This window comes from Xiphophorus couchianus, chromosome 9, assembly GCF_001444195.1.
Source record: "Xiphophorus couchianus chromosome 9, X_couchianus-1.0, whole genome shotgun sequence".
Lineage (NCBI taxonomy): Eukaryota > Metazoa > Chordata > Actinopteri > Cyprinodontiformes > Poeciliidae > Xiphophorus > Xiphophorus couchianus.
Window position 1 is genome coordinate 29531890 of NC_040236.1, and position 21106 is coordinate 29552995.

A 21106-nucleotide genomic window follows, 5' to 3' on the forward strand; every position below is an offset into this window, starting at 1 on the left:
GTGGATGTTGACAAGGTTAGGAGCTATTTTCTTGGAGGAACTGCTATGGGAGAAAATAATTAGTGTGTTATTTCTCCACACAATTTGCTCAGATTAAAGGTTGAACTTTCTACACTTATCAGGGTGAGATTGTGCTCCTGCATTATGAAAATATTTTACTTCAAGACGTGTAAACTATTCAAAAAATTGTTATATTTTGCTTTCTTTTTTGTACTCTTGCTTTGAATAAGAGACAACTTAAAAATAAGACCTCTTCTCTAAGGACTTTTCATTGACTTCTCTAAGCACACAAATGTATATGTTTTAAAACCAGACATTCATTTTCCCAGGAGGCTGTGGCAGTGAGTGTTTTGCATGATCGGCTGTGTTTCTGTGCCTCTGAATGTGAACCTCTCAGCTCAGGGAATATCTTTGAATTTCACACCAATTACACATAAAAAACTGCGGCCCGTTTCCAGCTCCTTGGGGAAAATGGTGCGATTTTTGATCTATACCTGGTAGACAGCTGAATTTGACCCATATGGGGGCCCTTAAATACCACAACTAGTGTTTGAACATAAGCGTGAAAAACGACTGCAGCTGACCTGAAGCAGAAGCCTCGAGGGAATGGACGCCATCACTGCCTGAAATCTCTCCAGATCTACTTTGTTTGAGCTCGTTAATACTGCTCATTGTAAAATACTAATGGACTCTGACTGATGAAAAAACTAATTCAGACTACGGCTGTGAAATGATTTCATAACCAAAACCAATATTTTCTGTTAGGAACACAAACTTTACAAAACACTTTAACTTCTTATATAATTAACAATATTTTGTTGAGATTTTATTATAGCCCAGAAGGTGATGCTAACAATAGAAATAGATATAAAACCAATTTATGGCTCATTTGCATATTTTAGGCTCTGAGGTGTGGTAAACAAAGAAAAAAAATGCTTCTTTTGACTTTAATGATAAGAAATCTGCTGTATGTTATCTTCGTTGAACAAAATAATTTTGCAGAGTGGGGAAAAAAAAACCAATGTAGGACTTTCAGTCGAGCACAGTGACTTGTACGCACATCATATCACGTCATGAAAAATTCAACGAATCTCCAGTTTAACCTCGGGGCCAAATGAACCTTCTGACTTGATCACCTCCTTTGTTACAGCAGAACACATTACATCACAGCCAGCCCAGTCCTGGAAGATAGATGAACAGATTACTCAGCCCAGCTAAAGCTCATTCATGGATAATTCTCCGCCGAGAGCTCGGCAACAACACGAGCCCAGATTGATTACACTCTGCTGCCTCAGTAAACCCCTCCTCCCTGCCTTCATCCCCCACCTGCTGCTGCACTTTGGTAAAACCCTGGTTCACCAACCCCTATTGAACCTTTTGGTTACGAAAAGATGTGGACAGAGTAGTGGGAGGAGTCAAAAGCTTATAAAGTTATGACATAATACTCTTTGTATAAAAGGTATAATAATCATGGAATATGTAAACACTTTCAAGTTAAGCAAAAATATCTTAAAAATGTATTAAATAGAAATTATTTTAAAAATTCTGATCCAAAACAGGGTCTTAAATGGAAAATCTTTAGCCTATTTTAATATCATGCAGTGGTGGAAGAAGATAGTTATGATCCTTTTACTATGTGAATATCTCACTGCAACTATGATAAGGTTGGGATAGAAAAATGTATATAAACTGAACTGAAACATTTGGGTAAGCTGATGGGGTTACAAACTGACATTTAGGGTTTAAAATTGACATAGAGTTCAGGGAAGGAATGACGTGCCACTAAAGATGGCAACAAATTTTCTGTAAAATTTAAACCTCAATCCTATGCTTACAAAATATGCATAGTTTGGCGTATTAAGCTCACATTGTTTTCCTAAATAAATGAATGAATAAGTACTGATTGAATAAAAATATTGTGGTTTTCTCACATTATTAAACTTAGAAAGCTCTCAAAAATCAACTGTTTATTTGCATCATGTTTTTGTATATCATGTTATAATTTTCCTGTGTATGCCCTCCCCTTTTCTGTCATCATCACGTCCTCGCCTTCGTAGCACATCAGTAGTTTTTGGTTGAGTTACTGGCAGTGCTCCGTCAAACTGAACGGTTAAATATGCTATATTTAAGGTGCTAAATTAAGGAGTTTGCAGAGCGTTCATATTTCAAAACAGAAGCACTCCAAGCTCTTTCTTAGTTCGGTCAGTTCCTCTTTCCTGTTCTGGGATACCGCTGCTTTATTTCTCTATCAACTGGTACCACTGAAGGATAACCAGCAGTGCCCTCTGCTGGATGGCTGCTAAATTATGCTATAAATTAGCATCCATTTAAAAGATCTCTTAGATAAAAAGATCTAAGCGGTTGTTATTAGTAAATCAAATGGAACTAATTTTATTCTAATAAACCATTTATCGACAATTAATCATACGTCAGTTAACTGTTTGTATCCCTAGTTAATAGTCCTGCAAGTTTCAGGAAGATATAGACAGAAAGGCTCAACACCAGTGGTTTACTTTCAACAAAACAATTTTTTACCCTCACCCTGATATAAACCATGGCTGTGCAGCAAGTTACAGAGACAACAACACCAGTAGAATATTTTTATCAGTATAAATAAAAGTAAAAATTCATTAGTGTGAGTGGTAAGCAATATAGAGGGTCTCAATCTAAACTTTAACATGACATTTCAGATGCTACGGGTCCAGAATATTGCGCAAGTTATCAAAAAGCAGACGATATTTCTGAGACTGAGTGGTTGGAGAGAGACAAAAAAAAAGAAAAGCTGAAAAGGCAGAGGGGATAAAGAAAAGAGCGTGAGTCAGACTATAAACACTCGGCTGGGTTGATGTTATACAGCTGCCTTGAAAGCTGATCCAGAGGTTGGCAAGTCCGCCACAAACACAGAAAAACAGACCCAAACTAGGTCTCCCTGCCTCTAAAACCCCAGAACAAAATCTGATGACTCACACGGTGTGTATACAGAACTCTGGCAGCGCACACACATTTACAACAATATATATCACTCATAAACCAACAGGCTCTGGATTTGTTGGATGAAGGTTTGTGGTAGGGTGACAAGCAGGGGTGTAGGGTGAGGGGTCACGGAGTCAAGAGGAAAATAAATCTGTCAACACACACTCCAGTGGCATGAAATCATTGCTTTACACCTCCAATTGAGAGGGTCAGGGATCTCCCAACGTACATGTACACACTCAAACTTTATCTACTGATCCTCCCTGTTGCATCATGTTGAATGCCACTTATATTACAAAAATATTTTAACAACCACAAAAAGCCGGTTTGTTTCTGTAGGAGCCGGACCACTTCAACTACAGAACATCAAATCGATCACATACTAATCTGAATCAGAAACTTATCTCGAAGACTGATCAATGATTGGTAAAACAAGTAGAGGGGGGGAGGGGGAGCATACAAACCACATGCCAATTTGTGCTAGCTTTAGCAACCAGAACAGAATCAGTTTATATGATTTAATTAATTTCGAGTTAAAAATTAGGTTTTGTAAAATATTTATGAGCTAAAAGTTGCTCAGAAAGATGTTTTGGGTTGATTATTGATTGTATCCCTTATTTAAATGACTCAAACAAGGATACAATCACAATCAATGGAAAGAAGGGATGTTTTTAAAAATCTACATAAAATTGAGAAGTGCTATTTTTACATTTTTACAGCTAACTAAGATTTATAATTAAAGCTATCTTAACTTTGCGAACGATTCCTCTGACAAGAGATAATAAACCTTTTTTGGAGTGGCTCTGTTAGAGTTCTGACCTAAATCTGACAGAATTTGTGGAGGCAAGAATGGAGAATTTAAGATTTGGAGTTCATCACTAAAGATGAATAATCCAAATATTAGTGGAAACAAGCAAACCGTTGGTCAACAATTATAATGAGGGTTTGATTGCTGTAATGGCAATAAAGGCCTTGCTATTGATTATTCAGAATAGTATAGTCTATGTCTTCATTTATGTCTGTGTTTCATTTATTTATGCTGCGTTCAGGTGTACTCACAACTGGGAAATTCCAACTTCAACTAGAATGCCCTCCCATCTAACTATGAGATCTGACTTCCAAGGTAACGGGAATGCAGGATTATGATTTAGTTTCACTTTTTCACTCCTTGCTTCCAAAACAATTCTTGCAGGTTTGCTACGTTTCTTTCAGTCATTCACTTTGGTGAAAACTACCATTATGCTCAGTAAAAATAAAAACTTAGAATTGAATGTCAATCTCTCCAAAAGCAGAAAATCATGACAAGGATCCTAAAGTTACCAAAAGTTTCTACATTCAGAGTCTAAAACGTAAGTTGTTGTTGCACAGGAACTGGCTTACAGCGGAAATATGAGACTATTAATGCTTATGCCTTGGAGCAGAAAAAGCGTCCCACCAGCCTCATTCCTGCAGCAGTGTTGTATCTTAATACCAGTCACGTCAATATCACCTAGAAAAATCATTTTAAAGGAACACTGTTTTCTCCAAACTCTTTAGGTTGCATCTTTATGCCTCCACAAACATGTTCAATCCTCATTCAGATAAGCCAGCAACCTGACAAGAAGTCACCACATTATTGCTTACTGAAGCAAGCCCTTGAAATAAAAGTGAGTACTTCTCCAGTGAACAGAACGAAGCAATAAAGGAAAAAAATGGTGCATGTGTTGATTTATGAGACAGTAAGACAAAGGAAGGAGGCAGATTCAAAATGACAGCAAACAGGAGAAAACAATAGGAAAATGCCGCCTCTGCTTATAATGTTAAGTTTGACATAAATTCAACTTTTTTTTAAGCGGACTGTGATGTTCTTCATGTCCAACATTAATACAGTCCTGCAGGAGAGTCCTAATTGGAGGCAGTACAAGGCAGAAGGTCCAACAAGGACTACTTTTCCATCAGGCCCCCCATTAACCTTTTGAACAGACTGCTCCTCTGATAGTTCAGCTGTTTACAAGTCCCCACCACTTTCTAAAAGTGTTCAGTTTCAGGTGCTTGGCTGGCTGCAGGGCCTAAATATAGAGACTAAGTAAGATTTCCCTGGAAAGGGACACACTCTCAGGGCAAGGGGTCGAATCTGTGTGTTTGTGTGTTCTTTCTATTTCCAGACCTCTGAGCAGCAACGGTCAGAAAGTGAAGAAAATATGGATACAATGACCCTTAGCACAGCTTTACAGCTAATTTCAAAACACAACTCTAAGGTAGAGCTTTATTTAAATGAGTCTACAAAAGGATTTAGAAGAAAATATTGCTGGTTTAGTCGATTCATCCACACAACAGTAACTAGAGACAGATCAATTAGGTTTTTCTTTGACAATACAGATTTTCTGTTTTTCTACTTTTGACAGTTCCATGCATGTCTACCGGTAACTTCATCTGGGAAGATATGAAAGAAAACCTCCAATTTGCAGGCAAAATAATGTCATTGCTAAAAGGGAAAAAACAAAGCAAAAATTACATTGCTCTAACTTGTCCTGTCCAAAAATTAATTATTTTAAAGAAATAAGAGTTTTTTAAACTTGTGCAATTCAGGCTGTTACTTTGAAATCTAAATTGTTGGAATGTTATTAGTAATAAATATTTTCCAAAAACATTTCTAAAAATAAAGAAAAGGTTAACCAAGAGACTTGGGATTTTATTTCATGCTTTAGTTCCTAAAAGTGTAATCCATACAGTAGGTGAAATGTCAGGTCACTTCATCTAGCATTTCAAGAAAAATGAAATGGCCTTTAAAACAGTAACTTTTAAAGTCCAGATAAACTACTATACCAGTAACAGGCCGTGCTTAACAGCAACACAAAATAATGAATGCATTCATTTTATATCAAGAGATCAACTTATTATTTTCAATAAAATCAAAAAACACATAGTATTTATTAAATAAATCCAAGCACAGGGAAAGCTTCATTTTTTCCCTCCAGTTAATCTTTTTTATACTTAATAACTAAAAACAAAGTACAGTAGATAATTAAGCAGCTGTAAAATTTTACTTTCAAATAACCCATATTTAAAAAATTTAAAGATCCATCATGCAGTTATGCAAAAAGCTCCTTAAATAAGGCAGTATTTAGCATTCCGCTCATCATTGTGATGGAGTTGAGTGAATTCGGTAGTAGTTTTTTTTAAAAATTATTATTATTTCCTCTTAGATGCTTGATTAAAACCTCAGTAGTTTCAGATTTCCAAATATTTAACAAGAGAAAAAAATTCCTGACATTAAACACACAAAGAGTGATTTATTGGCTAAATTTAGTGTCACACGGAACTTTTTAGTAATTCCTCATCATGTCTCTTTATTCATTTTGTGTATTAGCATTGCACTGAGAAATCAGCAGGAGGGAATATTAAACTGCAGCTCAAGTTCTGTAATCATTTATTAAAATCCTGCATCCTCCATAACAGCACCAGTCTGCATGTCTTAAACACACTACTGCAACAAAACACTTCTAAACTGTCTGTTCACACAATGTTCCCTGATATTCTTCATCCAAGTTTAAGCATAATGGGAAGAAGAGTTTAGTGGATTCCAGCAAATGACTACATACATTTTATAACCAGAGTTCTTTTAAAATGGTAATGTATAATTTTCTACTAAATTAGATTATATATAAACTCTAACCTTTAAGCTTTTATCTGTGTGTAACTTCCAATCTTGGCAAACATTAACAGAAATTCTTCAGAAAGAGTCATGCACAACTTTTGTTGTAATGTAATTAATGTGCAAGAGGTACAGTGTTAATATTTGAGAATAACAAGATATTATTATTGTGAATCCTAGTCCCAAAAGGACTAATGTTGTTAATCACAAAACCTGGAAATGATAAGTCAAGCCTCTGACTCACAGGCATTAGGAAACAGTTGTGTTTTTGTGTCTTGTCAGTTGTAATTCATACCTGTGCCTTTGTTGCGGTCCACAAAGCAGTACTTCAGCTCATATTCTTTCAGAATTTCATGGACTTCCTGCAATGACACATAAATATGAGTTTTAAAAAAAACAGCTTTACAAAATACTATCAAATTTTCAGTTTTAAAATACTGAAACCACTTATTTCTATGAAAATTAGAAATCCTTCTTTTCAATTTGGTGACATCATCAAATTATGCATTTAGTCTAAATGGTCTAAAGAAAGGGTCAGAAACATTCAGTGTTGCTACTGTGGTTTAGATTAGTCTATTGAGTGTGTTACACTATGTTAGCCCTTTACGTTAACAATTATTCGCTAGTCTATTGATAAGACCAGTCAACATTAGATTAACTTAAGCGATAACTTGCATCACTAACTTAAACCAAACAATACATAGAGAGAAGAGCCCAATACTGCCCTCACCGTGCTTGTTCAACTTTGAACTGGTTCAAACATTCAAACCTCAGCATCACTTACACTGGCAAGCAGGGAATCATTTTGTTCTTTACATAATTTGATTTCTAGTCTCTCTGATCTCAGGAGCTGTAATTAACCACAAAAAGACTAAACAGAATCCTAAATAACTGAAATGATAAAGCTCACAAGTTCTGCTAATAACAGGGAAGAAACACAGGCAAACATTTTTCATTATCTTTATTGAAAAGAAACAAATTAGTGTTCTTTCAAACAAGTAGCTTAAAGTGAAATTGTTAAGATGAAACACTTTCTTTCTTTCAGTCACACAAGGACAGAAGAACTCCAAGCCACATGAGAGGCGAACGCTGATGCATCAAAGCTGTAAATCAGATCCTCCTCTCCAGCTCAAATGCATTTGTCTCTTTGGTGACTGGATATGATGAGGTGAGAAAAGACAAGAAGCAAGAAGATGCAATAATACAGCAATAGATCCTTGCACTCCTGCTCATTGCTGAATTCTCTTGGCCTCACTACCTTCCTTACTATTTTGGCAGTGATGTAGACACACAGCTTCTCAACTACGGTTTAGTAAATTATAGTGGAGATTGTTTAATGGTAGTAACAAGTGTCTTTTTAGACTTTAGACTCTTGTAATTGAAATGTTGCAACATAGTTGTACAGAACAAAGTTAAACTCTTAGAGGCTGGAACAGAAAAGTCAAGAAAATAAACTCCATGTTTTGTAGTGGCCATCCCAAAGCCCTGGTCTCATATAGAGAATTTGTTGGCCGATTTGTAAAGGTGTGAGTGAGTGAGGCGGCCTACAAACATGACTCTAATCTAGCAGTTCTGTTGGGAGGAATGGGCCAGAATTCCAGTAAACAACTACGAGAGGCTTGTGGAAGAAGACGTAAAAATGTTTGACCCAAGGGATACAAAGGCAATGATAACAAACACTGGTAACATGTGTGTGAACTTCTAATTTGAGTAAATAAATAAATAAATCTGACACATTATTGTTCCAATTAGTAAATAGAAATAACTGGCCTAAAACAAGAGAAGCAAGAAAAAAAGGTGTCTTTTATGTAAACTTCTATTGATTCACTCAAGTTTACTCAAGAGGAAGAAGCTATGAGTAAACTTATAAGCGAAGAAGCTCAAATATTTTGACGTGTGGTTGTTTTGAGCAGCTATGACCAGCATGAACTTGCTTTACATAAACACATAAACTATTCCCTGAAGGCTAATGTTAGCAGCAAGTCCAAACACAGCAAAACCAGACGAGATTTATACCTAAAGCTGCATTAAACAAATGAACCTCTAAAGTCATGCTAGCAGATCTATAGTTATCCATAGTGAAGACTGCAATAAGTTGTGGTCTGTTGCATTGACCTTATGTAACATGATGTGTACAAACAAAAGTGGTAGCACATACTAGGTAAGTAATGCAGTGTTTCTGTTCCAACCCAGCTGATTTAAATGATTAATTTGCATCCCTGTCTCCAAGGTCTGCAAATGAACCATTGTGTCCCCTTTCATTGTATTGTGGTACCAGTATCAAAATACAGAATCATTGTAAACAGTTTCCCTCAGTTCAGTTTCTGAGGTTTAAAGTCTCTTTATTGACGGAGCAGAACAGAGTCCCTCAGCTCTCAACCGTAACAAGTCCGTAAGATTTAAAGGTCGGGGAGGATCTTTAAATCAAATAGGTCTCTGAAGACCTGAGGGCTCGACATGATTCATGCCTGGCAAGTAACTCAAACATTCATTTCAAGCCAAGACCGTTTAGTGCTTTACAGACCAATAGAGAAATTTTGTAGTCTTCCCTTCTACAAAGCTGGGAGCCAGTGCAGTGGTTTAAGAACTGGTGTGATATGATAAATGTTCCTGCAGTTACTCAATTTTTTTTTTTCTTTTTAGAAATCTGTTAATGAATTACTGCAATATTCCTAACTGCAAAAGCAAACCCACATTTTTCCTTTTCCTCTGTTTTCAGAAGAAACCTTTTATTCTGGCAATGTTTTTAAGATGATAGCAAGTTGGTTTACTGACAGACTTTATGTGGCTGTAAAAACTTAGGTCTGTGTCCAAAAGGTTTCTTGCATGTTCTGTCTATCTTTAGCTCCGCTGAGTCCACTTGAGTACTGATTTCTAGCTTTGCATTTTTGGGGCGACTGACTTCTGTTTGCTTTTCAAATAGGGAGGCTGAATCAAGTATACCAGCTTGTTCTTTTGTTGTCTTAAGTGCCTCTCTCCTGATATGCTAGATTCAAAAAAATGATGGCAACCTTTTGTAATTCTCAGGCTCAAGTGGAGGACCAATGAAGGACAGATGCTGCTAAAATTGTCAATTAATAAAGAAATAAAGTAATGGCTCAATAAAGTAATTAATGTGCCAAATGACACGTTCAAAAATGCAAGACATAAGAACTTTCCCAAGTAATTTAATACAGTGTTAATGTTTATTATGTACAACATATTAATGTAACATTTATATTTAATTTTTCATTTTATATCCAATCTTATTTTTAAATTAGCTTCCTTTATTTCATGATGTAATTCTCTTTTTTTATATTCTGTATTTATGTAAAGTAGGATATTATGTAATACTAATATGTCATACCAGTTATGGCACCATAACCATATGGCATACACCATAACTGGCATGAAATACCAAATAAGTGGTATGTCATGCCAAATAACTGTTAAATTCAGTTATGAAAATGCCATTCATATTGAAAACAAGAAAAACTTGACTTTGTATCATGGATGTGTCTGATGCCTTGAAATCCCAACTGTGTGCACAGAGATAAACTGTATGAGAATCTCTGTGGGTTCGTAGAACTTATTTGTCTGTAACTTTGCTAATCTATGGACAGCTTCTCCCAACAGCCCACATTTGTATGCACAAAAAAGCCGATATCCGTATTATTGCAAAGAGATGAGATCTATTGCATTGCATTTATTTGAATAACATTTTTTTTAAGAACTGATGAGTTTTTAGAGGATGCCGCTTTGATGCCAGTTAATGTTTTCAGTGTGTTTATTCACTGTCAGAAAATAAAGGATGCATTTTCTGCTCCTATTCAAATAGGAAAATAAAGACATGAACTCGGCATAGTAATAATGATGCAATTCATGGTCGTATTGTTATAAACACATTTGTCGTGTTTTGGGAGATTATGTAGGCAGAGTGTATGCACAAACTTATCACATTATTTCCCTTAAAACCTGAAAAGAATAGGATACAAATATTCTTTATTGCCTCTCAGTGGGGTGATTACATACCCAGAGCAGTAATAAAAATGAGTATTGGTGGTTTGACAAATTATTCTCTTTTTCTATCCATCTAACCAGCCATCCCACTCCTGTACAGAGTTGAGATGTTACGTATCATGGATCATTGCATCATTTTGGAACCAATCTGTCTAACAAAATGTTCCTCTCTGCACCCTTCTATCTCCACCACATTTACTGCAAATTAACCATTAAGAAAAACAGAAGACAGGAAGAAAAGGATCAATATTATTTCAGTGACTTCCGGAGCCCTTTGTGATACTCAAACCAGAGTAAATTACTCCACTGAGTGCATTACTATGTTTCAATGAGCATCCATTTGCTGTTGTGCACTTCAACTGGGCTGAAAGTTCAGCTCTCTCAACATATAACAAGATATTTAGAGACTATTTATAGAGCCCAAACAAAGTTGCTTCTCCTCTAAGCCTCTCAGTCTAAACAGTTAAAGATATGCTATTTTTATTGTCAGTCTCTGCCTTTCAGTTTTTAAAATTTCAGCTACTATAGCCATCTAGATTTTATTTTTAAAAAGAGTTTTATTCAGATTGGTACTCTTTTTTTATTTTAAAGGCCTTTATAAATGTGAGAGGAACCAGTAATGTGGTGAAGGTCGTGTTTAGCCAAAACAAACCAAACAAACAGAGGGTACTCTCACTTTACATAATGCATTAAAGCTGCTTTATGTAACTTTTATTAAACAGAAACAGTTACTACTCCCAGTGCTCCCAGTACTCACTGCAGAAATACACCACTCAGTCAGAAACAACAAATCACAGCCCGGAGGAGGGTTTTAAAGCTGTCAATCTCGTTTGTGTACATCCTGCCCCTTAACTTCTGCTATGCTTCAGCTGGTTCACCACAACATAGATGCTAAGGCTAGTTAGCATAGCCACATGTCACTGCAAATAGACAGTTTTCTTGGAACCATAAGTTGTTTCTCCACAATTAGCACATTTAGCAGCATGTACATGAGCTTGATTGACAGCTAGGACCTTCCTCTTGGCTCTCACTGGTTGTTTTTGACCAGAATCAGTGCATTGTTGCAGATCGCAATAGTAGCACTGGGAAGAGGTGAAGGAGCTTTTTTTCCCCATATATTATCTGTCTCATTCTTAGCAATATACTGTCACAACATGATGACAGTTTTAACAAATGTGGAAAAATTGGAAATATTTTCATAAAAGTTGCTTACTGCAGGTTTAAAGTATACCAAGAAATCAGGAACTGCAAATGGTAGACAGCTGCTGAACTATTTACAATGTGACTCCAGCAGCTCCCTGTAACACTATGTGCTCCACACAGAAACAATACCAGCTACTGTATGCTCTTTGGTGAACTATATACAAATTGCAAGTGTGCATGTGTACCCAACTTTGTCCAAATTGGACCATTCCTTCTGGGTGCTCATCATGGTAGTTAACTTTTTTCCCCTCCAGTGGGGGTAGTTGACCAAAGCCATTTCCCTGAGTCTTGCAGTTCTGAAAATATTCTCTGTTCATTCTTAGCAATAACAATCAATCTGCAGGCTTTTACGTTTTCAAAACCTGACATTTCAAGTTAACCCAGCCAGTATCACCGTGAGCAGCCTACAGCTTACTTCCCTGCATGCATGTGTGGGGGCGCACTTTGGTGAAGCTTGAAAGTAAAACTGCCTTCAGAGCACATGGCCTGATAAAGAATGTATAGCATTCCGATCTTGCACCTGGCAGAAATACATGGAGGTTTCAAGCAATAAAAAGACCAAAAAAATCACTAATAGTTCTTCGAACAGCTGATAATGACATTCCCACCTGTCTGCGCCCATGATCACCACACACTGCCACTGCCTCAAGCTGTAATTCACTGCTTAACAGCTGCAGAACAAGATGCAATGCACCATCAACCTCAGCAGCCTTATCTAAATTGTTATTCCAATTTAAAACTACAGCTCTGAAACTCTGCACACAAGCATGCACATTTCCTTTAATCTGATTCACAATGCTAAATTTGATATACATGCACATTCAGAGTGGAACTAAGGTGAAATGGAAAAGTAAATATTGGGACGCAGCAGGGGTTTCACAGGTATTCATGGGAGGGGTTGGCCATCCAGAGATGACAGGCTCCACTTCCTTAACACAACACAATGATGTGCATTAAAATCATTAAAAAGGTTTTGAACAAAAATCAAAAATAGGGCACATATGACACCTGTGCAAGTGATGATGTGTTCAAGTAAAAAAAAGAAAAAAGTGTGCTACTCTTTTGTGTTCTTCACCTCAATTTAGGAAATGACCAGTTTGTTCCTCGACTACAGCTCTGAAACTGTTTCTTGCAATTTTTTTTTAAAGATTTTAGTGGACTAGTGGCCTCTATTTAACTGCAGCTGGATGGGAAAAGGGCAGAAAAAGAAAAAGTGGCATCAAATGGCTCGGGCATCGGACAGCTGTGTACCATAAAGCACATTATGCAGCATGCTCTACCACTGAGCCATGCGATGTCCAATCAACAGTTTCTTTTAGAGTATAAAACTTGGCAGAATTTCTGACCAGTGACTTCACTATGCATTCAATAAAGGATGCTAAAACTGAGTTTCTCAAGATCAAGGATGTTCTATGCTTTGTACTTGTGGAGAAAAATATGCACATAATTTTCTGCTGATACAGAGCATACATCAAAATCTAAATGGCTTTAAAAGAAGAAAAGTTCTGATTTGGACTGGCTTAGCCAGATTTCAGAACTAAATCTGTCTCTGAGGGTGTGCATAACTAATGAACTGGCAATACAAGAGGCAGGTTGGCATATATTCTCAAGACAAAGGTTGTTGACAGACTAAAGAAAACTGAATGCTAAAATGTAATGAAATGGTGCTTTAATAAAGCAACGACTTAACTGTGGGAAAACTTAAAGTTAATGACTCTTCTAAGACTCCCCCACCTCCCAACTAATTTTTCAGTAAGAATGATAGAAAGAGTTACTGAACAGCAACACACAGAAACATGAAGCTGTTCCAAGCTGTTAAAACTTTAGTTGTATTGTTTGTATTTCCAGTATGATTCTTTAAACTTTCAACGGGGACTGTTTTTGAATTGTTTACAATTCGTGTCTCCAATTCTGAAATGAGCCACTGCCAAAAGAAAACAGCCGGTCCCTTCCGAGACAGACAACCTCGAGGCCCAGTCAAACACATTTTGAGCAAAGACTCTCTGACAATAAAGCTGATGAAGGGGGCATTTAAAACTACAGATCATAGGACCCAGTCTGGCTCACTAAGGGCTGATACAACAAGACCCAAAGTAAGAGTAAGAAAGGTGTCTCAACTGTGCTCAGCCCTGTAAAGGCCTACCTCTACATTTCGTTTCCAAACTTATCCAAGATATGTTAAGACAGATATTTTTGAAATCATCTATAATTTATTCTCTCAATTTACACGCATTCACTTTATAATTTTGTTAGAATAGACATTTGCTATCCGATGTACCACTCAGTAAGTCTCTACACAGATCACACTTCTTATAGCCTGTGAAAGGTGATGGAGAAGTGAAAGTCGAGACAGATAAACAAGTGGGATTTTCCTCTTCACACCAAGATAAACTATCTGTGATGAAAACCATGCTTACTGCAACATTGTTTCATTTATTAAACACAAACACAAATTCTCCTTTTGTTTAGCTCTTGAAAATGAGATGGCTCACCGCTACAAAATAACAGTCTGCCATCATTCCAGCTCAATATCTGCAGGAGGGAAAGGTGTGGATTAGAGGACAATCACTCTACATGGCCTCCTTACCGGTACTAACTGCGTCCTTGACCTACTGATGGAGTCTGTATGTTAGAGAGAAAATAAAAGATGAAAGGATGCAGCTCAGGAAAGGGTGCCAACATGCTAAAGTAGCCTGTTCAATTGTCGTGACAAGAAGACTGAGATTTGAGTACTGACAATTTTCTCACTAATGAGCATTAAAAATGGCCTCTATTCAGTATCTAAACACACAAACTGTATTCAGTTAATGCTTGATAGAAAGACAGTAAAACATGTTTAACATTCAAACCTCCATGCATTAAAATGGCTTTGCTATTATACACAAAAGAATGAAAACTATAACTATGCCTAACTGTCGCCAAGGGACCTTGGAAACCTTTTATATTCCATCCCATATTTGGGAAGAAGCGAGCTCTGTGTCTGTCTGTGTTTGTGACAGGTGGCTCGAACCATGCACAGCACGGATCAGTGGCCCAGTAAATGGCTGCCAGGAGAGCTTCGTGGAAAAAGTGCGTACTCACACACTGCAAGCAGACAAGCAGTAATACTAGTGTGTAGATGTCCTTTCCACTTTGAGCTTCTTTCTATCTCTCAAACACCAACTTCTTGCCTTCACACCTTGAGTAGTATAGGCACCCTCACACTCCAGGCACACAGGTAGGATTGCTTGCTTCACAGAGTTTGTTTGGAGTCCTCTTCCACTCTGTTCCACTTTTGTTTTTCACTGCTGGGTTAATGATTTGTTGTTCTTTCTTTTCTGTGACAGTAATCATCATTCAAAAGAGTCCTCCAAATCAAATTCCTCTCTCTTTTGCTTTGATATAAAAGAGTAAGTAATGTCTTTCTTCGTATTTTGCACTTCATCTTCTCCCCATCAGCAGACGCTGTGTTAAATTACAGTTGAGTAAACACACATTATGCACTGAAGCAACAGCAGAGACTCAAAGCCACAATAAAGTTTGGCAACAACAAAGTCCAGAAGAAAAGATAAGGATGGTTGAGATGGGACCAAATAATCAACCAAACCTATGTTTTAAAGGAATATTTCAGATTTTGTTTTGAAGTGAGATTCTATGAAGTTGCACTTTAAATGTGTTGTTTTCTCAGCCAAACATCTTAAGTGGTATAATAGAGGTGTTGTTTGTCACAGTTGGATGCATCAATCCACCTGATCAGCTGTATCTAACTAGTCCAAGTCAGCCACAGGTGGAGTAAAGATTCGGATTTTGAGACGGACCTGATTTTTAGATGGACTGTGTGATATGACACAGAAGATCATTTCAGAATTTTATTTTTCAAAAACAAAAAAGAAAAGAAAGTCTCCAAAAATGTTCCCACTCACTATTCCAGCATTTAGTGAAAGGAGATACTATAGTTGTCTTAGCAAATTAAGACAGTTATACCTACACACAAATGTGCTAAATTATCTTTACATAATTATGACATTGTTACTTATTACTTTCCAGGAGGTTTGCTATGTTCAAACCTCAAAAATTAGGTCTGATGTGCTGCTGACTGTTGAAGTGACACTGAAAACCTCTCAAGCTTTCCAAGACCTTCAGATTGAAGACTGTAGCTCATGATTCTGGTACCGGATTTAAAGAGCTTTAAGAAGAACATGGAATCAGCTACTGGATAGAAAATAGTATAAAATGTATCATCAATCAGCATAAATATCACAGTACAGCAAAAAGACTTTGACAGTACCATATTTGGTAACAATTTATTTGACGGGTTGTGAATAAGACTGTTATGACACAGTCATAAACATGACATAACACCTGTCATGAACATGAGTAAGTCTTCATGAATATTTATGACTGTTGTCATAAAGTGTCATTCTGTAAATCATGACACTTTTAATACAAAGTTGACATTATTCAAAATGTCTTTGTTATGACAACTTGTCATTAACTGAGACAAAAATGTCTTTATGACAACTTGACATTAACCAAGACAACATGATCTGACATGAATTTGTTATAAAAGTATTACTGACTAAACTTAAAAAAAATTACGTAGCTTTATGTTATTATAGCTAAAGTTTAATCAGTAATACTTTTATAACAAATTTATGTCAGCTCATGATTTCTTGGTTAATGTCAAGTTGTTATAACAAAGAGATTTTGAATAATGTCAACTTTGTATTAAAAGTGTCATGATTTACCAAATGACACTTTATGACAGTCATAAATATTCATGAAGACTTACTCATGTTCATGACAGGTGTTATGTCATGTTTATGACGGTGTCATGACAGTCTTATTCACAACCCGTCAAATAAAGTGTTACCTGCATTTTCTATCAGTTTTCCCTGCTGCGTCAATGTGAACACCTATAAGGAATCCAACTGATTCTTTTTCCAGTATTTTGCTCTCTATGATGTTTTTTTCTTCTAAGAGATGCGGTTGGTTTGATCTCTGCGAGGGCAGAGCCGGTGGGCAGGGGGGAGCAGGTGGTTTGCCCTGAGACGGGACACATTCTGCTGTCAGCCAGTGTGACCCCACTCCCCCCTCCTCTCCACACCCACCAGTCTCTGCATGGCTCTGGCCCTGAAGCAACCACGCTCAGACTGAAGGTTGCTTTTTTTTCCTTACAAACTGAAAGTCACTCACTTTGAACATATCAAGAGTCCAGCTGTCACAACATTTTGAAAATATCCATCATTGCTACACCTTCTGACTTGTTGACTTGTTACAGAATGAGGTTCATTTATCTCAGTAAGCAATTATAAAATCTGATAAGAAAGTAATAGAATCTACACTTTTACCAAAACTATTATTAATATTTTTTTTTACAGGTAATGGATGAATGACTGATGACAGGACTTTAGCTATTTAGCTCAAGGCTTGCATATTATCCTGGAAACAGGAACCTACAGTAAATGATCCCATGGACAACTGAATAGTATTTAAATTATAAATATTCCAATGCCTAGATAACATGCATGTTAAGTTTATTAATGCCATTGGATGGGTCAGAGGCCCATGGCATCACAGATCCTCCATGCTTAACAGTTTTGCCACACGTGCATATTTTGCTTCGGGTCGAACACACTTTGTGTTTGTTACTGGAATACTTCAGCTTGGTTTCAGATCAAAACACAATTACAATAAGAGGATGGTATTTAGCAAACTTTAGAGTTTCAATTTACATTCCTGACAAGGATAGAAAATTGGATTTTTTCTCTTGAAATTCTCCCATTAGATGGTGTATAGTTGAGCCCCCCTTTACAGCAATATTATATTAGATATTGACATTAGCCCAAATTCTTTTTATCAATGTGCCCTTATTTTTAATGTCTGTGCATCATGGAGCACATTAGATTTACAAAGGTTGGTTGTCTTGTGGAAATCTGAAAATTAAGGCAAAGAGCTAAAGATTTTAGAGAATAACCAGAGACGGCTGTTTTGGTAAGAACAAGCTGTGCTCATCATGCACAATACTAAAGACAATTTTAGTGTTATATCAAGTTGAAAGTCGACACATTCGAGCTTTTCAAATTATGGAAAAGTGGAATGTGTCACTTTTTCATTATTTTGTTCTGTTCTAAAACCGTAAACCGCTGTTTTACAATAATTGCTTTTTCACTCATGTAGAAATGATGTTGCCTGTGGTCTTAATGTAATATCTATCTATCTATCTATCTAGATCTCTCTCTCTATATATATATACTGTATGTATGTATGAATGACCACGACTACTGCAGTCCTAAAAGTTAAGATATGAAATTGCTTCACTGTACACAAAGTCTTCCCTCTTTAGAGTGACAGGATGATAGACTTCAATGTTTCCAGAGAACAAACTAACATTCTCAAAGGAGATTTATGAACATAAACAGTTAAGAAGACTTGATAGCTTCAAGCTGGTATTTTTGGCTTATGACAATAAGCAGCAGTGTGTATATTTACACTTTGTTGTCATTTTTGTGGACTGGCTGTAGTTTCTGGCTTAGACATGGAACCTTAGCTGGTTTTCTTCTCTGATCCGACTGCTTTAAACGTCTACAGGTTTTCTCCCACTGATCTGATTGTTAGCAGTTGAGTCAAATGGACCCAGCAGAGTGTTTGCCAATCTGACACAACCATTACATCTGACTGTTATTCCAACATGTGTCATGTAATCACGGGGTTTGTGATCACTGTAGGTCTCCCCCTCCACAGGAAGGTCAAACACACAAGTCAAACGTACATCAAAATGACTGCGCCAGCTCATAGCACCATCATTAGCACCCTCTGATGCAAGCATGTGCTGCTAATGTATAAACACCAAGGGTGGAGAGTTGTAGCGAAGAGGAACGTGTGGGATCCAATGCAGTGGCAACAACCCCTTCAATGGTCCCATGACACACATCCATGTTCACAAAGTGATGGCAGCTGATGTGAACAGTAGGAAAGAAGTACAGTAACAGAGTTTAATCACAACAGAGAGAAAGAAAAAAAACATGAAGAGTGAAAAGTGTTTCCTTTTTTGAAAGATAAAAATATTCCTCTCAATGAACGAGATCCCTGTTGGTTCAACCAAAAACAAAGCCACCTTTCCTCAACATCACACATGACCACACACTCATTATTTTCTTTTAGTCTTTTATCCAATTAGTCTCCTCTTCACTCCACCTGCACTTATCCCGTCAATCCTTTTCTTTCGAGGTTACTTCCAAAGCTTTTATCCTGTCAGCGCAATTCCCACTTCTGCCATCTGACAGATAAGCTTTGAATCTCAGTGGGATCATGTGATGTGAAAAATATGAGCGCTTATTGTGTTATCGGGTTACAAAGAGCTGTTCACAAAGAGTCGGATTCCTAGGTTAACCAAATGGCTCCCATAACCAGCTTACCAGTAGAGAAGAGCCAATGCCAAAATACAAAAATTACATAAATTATCTGGATAGTCAATGCTGCACTGCAAACCCTGCTCAGTGTTTTACAGTATGATAAAATAGCTAAAAAACAAAAACAAAACTACACTTAAAATGCCTAAAATATGCAAGAAATTCTCACTATTTACAGGTTAAAAAAATGCAAAGTACATGAGGTTGACTGATGTGTTTAAACACCCAAACCCTTCTGAGGTTTTAAGTTTTAATACATTTATTGAACAGAAAGAAATGTTAGATTTTCACTGAACAAATGCAAGAAGGTCGAGGTTATTATTAACGGGTCCATCACTAGCTACCATGTAATGATAGAAGAAAACAGATGGCCAATGTATGCGAGAATCCTTGCAATTTGCTAATTTAATAAGAAGATAATAATGCAATTTTTTATAAACATGAAACATAAATAAGACAGTGCCCTTATTTATTGGCACCATAAATAAGGGCCCATAATTATTTATGGACCTTTATAAATGATTATAAGGGAGATGTTATGGCTAGCATCTCCTGTTGCCATATTTGTTTAACTGTTTTTTTAGTTTACATTCTACATCTGGTCTTTTATAAATACCTTATCTATTTAGGCATTGTGTTTGTTGTTGATGACTGACAGAGTAAGAACTCCATTGTACATTTGTGCATAAATTTGAATTGAATATGATTATCCAAAATATTAAAATAAACTTACATCATATGGGGAAATCCCATTGTGGACATTACAAAACAGAACAGAATAGAATTTTGTCTTTGTTATTCCAAAGACAAAAACATTGAAACATAATTCTAAATATGATAATATTGTCAAAAGACATTAAAACACATGATTTTAAGTACAATATGTAAAGGTTCAAAGATCAAAGTGTCGTTGCCGAGCGCTGCGGAGGTTCAGAAGGTGCTGCGACCTCTGATGCGAGAAACTGTTTTTGATGGAAGAGTGAAAAAAGTGATTGTCCAGAGTGAGTTGAGCCACTAATGATGCCATTTGGCCAGCTCTTCAGACAAGCTATGTAGATGTCCTCAAGCTTCGGATGTGGTAACCTCATCATCCATTTTGGTGTCTTGATTATCAGCTGCAGGCTCCGTCTGCCTGTAGCAGTGCAGCTGGAAAAACACACTCTACAAAACAGTGTGAAGACAAATTTTATGCTGTGGTGGTTAAAAAATGTTTTGCAGCCAATGTCTTTGTAAAGATCTTAAAAAGAAAATGATGTTTTTGTTTTTTACTGTGAAGCACTGAACCATCAGTCAAGAGCGAGTAGATGAAGGATTTAAAATGTGCAATCCTCTCTCTTCTTTATACTAGACAGCACATGGACCTCTCTACATGGCCGCTTTGGTTTTTGTCAGAGACCAGGCCTACAGTGGTTGTATCGCCTACAAACTCAAGGAAAGACTGTGACGTGTTATGCATACAAAGATGATTAGGCTAAGCACATAGCCTTGAGGTACACCTGTGTTGAGAGGGATGGTAGAGTAAATGTTGCTTATTTGACAGTTTATGATCAGCATAATAGACTGATCATTATGCACCATTATGCTTACATGTTTACATTCAAGTATCGAAGTGATACAGACAGTGATTAGTAGATTTCTCCAACAGACATATGTTTTTAAAAAAAATCCTTTTAGTTTCTCTAAACAGGTTACTGCACATAAGACTGCCTTGAAATTCTTCCAAACTGCAACATCTAACTGTTTTTTCACTGGTCTGTCTAAAGGTTACACAGTCACTTTTCAGATTTGCACATCCTGTAATCCAATTTTAAGATAACACTTTGGCTCAGAATACACCATGACAGGTGTATTTTTAAATGTGTGCAATTCCAAAAGACACGCAAAACCTCAAGGCAACTCTGCCACA

The 21106-nt window shown here is 36.8% G+C and overlaps 1 protein-coding gene across 1 annotated transcript in view; it reads right to left on the reverse strand.

The window, feature by feature from the left end:
• The window catches only part of raver2 (ribonucleoprotein, PTB-binding 2), an 89157-nt gene that overhangs the window by 61370 nt on the left and 6681 nt on the right, over nt 1-21106 (reverse strand). Inside the window, exon 2 of the mRNA XM_028027611.1 lies at nt 6903-6969. Coding sequence (XP_027883412.1) covers nt 6903-6969 — 67 coding nt within the window. The remainder of the gene's footprint in view (nt 1-6902; nt 6970-21106) is intronic.